Source organism: Triticum dicoccoides, unplaced genomic scaffold (assembly GCF_002162155.2).
Source record: "Triticum dicoccoides isolate Atlit2015 ecotype Zavitan unplaced genomic scaffold, WEW_v2.0 scaffold152297, whole genome shotgun sequence".
Taxonomy (NCBI): domain Eukaryota; kingdom Viridiplantae; phylum Streptophyta; class Magnoliopsida; order Poales; family Poaceae; genus Triticum; species Triticum dicoccoides.
This window is the reverse complement of record NW_021208600.1, coordinates 1-4782: the sequence shown is the minus strand read 5'-3', so window position 1 is coordinate 4782 and position 4782 is coordinate 1. Positions and strand designations below refer to the sequence as shown.

Genomic DNA, 4782 nt, shown 5'->3' with positions numbered 1-4782 from the left:
CCGCCAGTTAAAAGTGAACCATGCTTGAAACCTTTACTTTCAAAAACATTGCACCTACATGCAGCAAAAATCCATAAGTCAATGATCAATAAAGCAGTGTCCATGAGCGGGACAAACTAAAAAATGTAAGTGTATAATTAACCATACATCCAAATCATGTAATAACCCGCATTGGTCATTCTTCGGACATTTCTTCTTTCCTGAGTAGACAGAAACATAGAGAACAAAGTAGTTATCATATAAATTCCATAGATGTTGATTTAATTTGGAATGAAAAAAAGGCATATCAAAATTTAATAGCGTGGCAATGAAAATGAGAAGATGGACAGTCTAATATAATGCAATAACTGATACGGAAGAAACATCAATAGCTTAAATTGTATTTCTTGCAATAAAAATTTACTTGCTCACTTTTTCCTCAATTGAATCCCTAACCTGGACAATACTCTTATTTCTATGTGCCAGAAAAAATGGAATATCAAAGCTAAGTATATAAGAATCCCGGGTGAACAATTGCAACAAAGCACTAACCAGCGATAAATTTTAAGAAAATTCATTAACTGTGCAGGCAGCAGGCGTGTTACAATATAGAGAGATTGGAAAATGTCACCTCCAGTAATGTAGCGCAAAGGAGTGGAACGAAGCATGAATGAGCGGTTGTCTGTTCTTCTCCATGTACATGGATCAGCAGTAGAGGCCAAGTATATACTCCCTCTGCCCAGAATATAAGAATGTTTTTGACACTATGCTAGTGTTAAAAACGTTCTTATATTTTGGGATGGAGGGAGTACTTGACTGAACTCCACTCTTCGTGTACAAACAGCCATGTCGCCTTCTAGCCGCTGCACCATGGGAGGACGGCTGGGTCGCGTGACCCTCCAGCTGGTGGATCCATGGTGGCTGACCATCGAGCTCGAGGCAGAGAAGCTTAGGGTAGCCGTGGCGAGATCCATGCCAGCCAACCGGGCGAAGAGAAGGTCGTCGGGGAGGGCCACATCGGCAAGGTCCGGTCACCCAACGACCTGCAGAGCAATGGTGATCTCCACGAGCTATAGGTCGACGGCGTGCTCCATGCCCTACGATGGGGTACGGTGACCATGGCGGTGGCCACAAATCCTCATGCTCGCCTCGATCTCCATGACACACCCCGAATGCCGAAGGCAGCAACGACCTCGACAAAATTGTGGCCTCCATCCGGCAGCAGCTCGTGGGTAGGAGGGCAGGCGGCGTCGCCTCGGATGGCGGCGGGGAGCAGCGTTGCTTTTGGATAGGTGGCTTCGCGAGGACAGCCGCGGCCCGCGGGGAAGCGCCCCGATCCAACCCTGCGCGTCGACGAGCACCTCCTCAGCCGCCGCCAAGCCTATCCTTCTCCTCCCTGATTCCCCAAGATGTGCCGCCGCCCCGGTCCTGTTGTTTCCGTATATTGTGCCATTTTTCCTCGTACCTAAACTGATGCGGGCAAGCGGATGGCAGAGTTTTCATCCGCCCTTTAAAATTGCTAAACGCATTTTTAATGAGGATTATTGTTGTCTTTATGGTTAGACCTAAATGAGTGGATTCGATCATGTGGCTCTAATTACTCCGGATTATTATGTGTACACTGTGCGGGGTGCAGTTAGAAAAGAAAATGTTTGCTTGTTTAATACTCCTTTCGTTCCTTGATATAAGGTGTATATATTTTTGAGAAAAAATCCAAAATATAAGGTGTATTGCGTTTCACCACTCGTTTAGATAGTTTTTTTAGGGATTTGATAACATTTCCTTATATAAGGCAAGCTTCTCTATTTTCTCATGTCAACTAGTCAGGTATAATCTCGTCCAAAACTTGTGAAATTTTCCGTCCACATATGTTCTTTAATTTTCATGTCAAAAACTATACACCCTATATTTAGGAACGGAGTAGATAGATATTACCCTAAAAAAAGTAGATAGATAGATAGATATAGATATAGAAAAAAGAAAAAAAGAAAAGAAGAAAAGAAGATTCTGGCTCATACCAAACGCGTTGTATCCTATGTGCCCATACCAGACGCGTTGCGTTGTAGTCTTTCTCCACCGGCAGTCTCTCAATCGTCTTGTGCTGTCATCCCACGCCACCGAACCCTAGATCCGCCGCCGCCCAACCGCAGAAAGTGAGGCCGATGCCGTGGCCCTCGGCTGCCGCCGGACACCAGGAATCACAGCCGATGCCGTCAGATCCGGGAGAGTGCAGGGGTCTGTTCTCGTGCTTGTTCAGCGAGTGCGACGCTCCCCCCTTGGACAAATCGAATTTGGACGCCGATCTCCTGGAGCTCCTCCTCGACTTGCACGAGGAGGCGTTCGGCCGGCTGCCTGTCCATGACATGCCGGTGGAAGCCGCCGACCAGTTGGCCGTATCCATGCGCGAAGGCGGCCTCTGCCTCGGCCTCCTCGACCCCGTCACCAACATCATCCTCAACACTGTCGCCCTCCTCCCGCGCGACTTCGGGGACATGGCAAAGCCCGACAGGAGGAGGTCCAAGAGGCTGGCCGCCGACAGGGTGCAACCCAGTGACTACAGCAGCTGGAACACCAGCTGGGTTTTGCCATCCTCCGGCAGGGTTACCTGTGGGCCGTCCACCCGCAGGGCTACATGGTACTCTATTGCTGGGGCGCCCCGCCAGGCTCTCATCAGATTCATGGTTGGCTACTTCGGATGCCTCAGCGAAGAACAGGCCACCCGCTACCTCCACTGGTCACGCGCCAATCTCGCCCTCGCAGTCCAGCTGGTCGAGCACGATCTACACGCTGCTGCTGTTTCACCACCCGACCCCACCTCTGAAAGGACACAAGCCGCCTTCAAGTACGCCGCAAGCCGTGGGCGGCGGCACCCTGCGCCTGATGACCTGGTGCGGCTCCAGGCGTCGCCCCTGCCCAAACAGTGCCTCCGCGACTCCGCCCCCTTGCTCGAGAAGGGAGGGCGCAAGATCACCGTCGATGATGTCATTGCCATCATGGATTTGCTGCGATACCAGGTCGGTGCCCCCTTGGATCTTCAGTTCAGCTTGCGGCCAAGCAGAAGAGAGCTACTTGTCTACTGCCGGGACCTCAAGGCTGATGAAGGGAGACTAGACATTTCCAACACCACAAGCTCCGATGGCTTCAAAATGTTCACCATAAATGTCGAGCGTCATGGAGACCACTTCGCGGCCCTGCGGTCTCCTCACGAGCACAGATCCATGATCTCATCCTGTTTGCAGAAGGTCGTGAAAACCGCCAAAGCACACTTCGGCTCTGCGGTCATGATCTGTTCTGGTGATGCCTGTGAATACACTGGGTCTCTCAGGATGAGGCTCCACGACATGATCCACGGCTTCTATCTCAAAGTCTTCGCCATGCTGCCCTCTACGTGGCTCCACCTCATCCCCCACATCCTATTCGCTGGCCACTGCTATGGCCCCATGGACCCTGTCTCCAACATCATCATCAACTCCATTTGCCACCACATACTGCGCCCGCTCCCATCGTCAGCTGACTGCAAAGTAGAGGTGTATGACATCCTCGACACCCTCTCTATGCTTCGTGTGGAGGTCCGTTCCTTGGAAGGCCTCATTGCCCTCGTCCGAGCAAGCTCCGAGTCCCAATGCTCGACGCAGTGGGCGATGGAGCACCTCTCCTGCAAACGCTGTGACCTGTCCCAGGAGACGCACACCTCGCTGCAGTTTACTGACGCAGCCGCAGCCGCTCGACACCCACAACATGCTGAGCTGGGATCATTCTTCGCTTCCCTGGCGCCCGACAGGCTCATTGACCTGCGGCTCTTGCTGGCCACTAGCGCCGATGGCAGGATCTCCTCTGAGTCTCTTGGGGAAATAATATCCACTCTCAAACAAAGTGCACTGCTGTTGGCGGCTCCCGTATCTCCCAATGCGGCTGAACTGTGCAACGAGGCTAAGGAGACTCTGCTACAAAAGAGGTCATGTTATAACGAGATGAAGTTATTCATCCGCGCTGAGCTTGCGCAAGTGCTGAAGAAATATGCCTTTGAGCATCCTCTGGTACATGGCTTTGTTTGTGTCCATTGTTTCTTTCTTGGGTACATACTACATTCTTAACATACCTCTTTCAGGTGCCTCATTTGACCTTTGCTGTTTCTTGTTTTAGGAACCAAAATATGAGCCAAGTGTTATCTGTGGTTTGGTTGGGAGAGGAGAGTGGCACAACAGTGGTGGCAGGAGGAAGAAGATAGCTCCATCCATCAGTTGGCCGAGCTCCGACGTCCTCACCTCAGGCTTGGCTTGGAGTGCTGACAATGAAGCATTCTACATGGTATGCATCCACATCCGCTTCATCTACTAGATGCTAAATCGAGTCAATGGACCAGTTGGCTAGAATTAGAAATTAACTGCGTGTATTTTGTGTTCGCGCCTCCGTGTATTTTGCTGGACGCTTAGTGTGTTCATCGCTGGGAGGAACTATCTCTAAATTACTTGTTATTATTGCAGTGTAGTAGCCAACGTGCGTGTGGACTAATGTTTAATTATGTGAGATTACCCCAAAATGTCTGATGCTATTAAGCTGCAAAACGCACCTTCGTAGATAGACTGAGAACCTGACAACCAACGTTTTTCCAGCATTTTATTTTCCCCAATGATGTCTTTCCGACTTTTTTTCCTGTGTCGGTGACAAATCTTGCCATGTGTTGGTTGTGCATGTAAAAAATAAAGGACCCCGATAACTGCCACACGTGTGGTGTATCGGGTGGTTGTGCCGCACGTCCTGTGTGGCACGGAGACGACCCCGCCCACACGACCGCGTCCGGGC

At 50.6% G+C, this 4782-nt stretch overlaps 1 protein-coding gene across 1 annotated transcript; it reads left to right on the top strand.

Moving 5' to 3' along the window:
* Positions 1 to 2141: 2141 nt before the first annotated feature.
* On the top strand, positions 2142 to 4287 carry LOC119344070 (the record flags this gene model as incomplete). Its single annotated transcript, XM_037614698.1, has 2 exons — positions 2142 to 4016; positions 4123 to 4287. Coding segments are annotated over exons 1-2 (2040 nt in total), but the record flags the coding sequence as incomplete, so codon positions are not given.
* Positions 4288 to 4782: the final 495 nt, after the last annotated feature.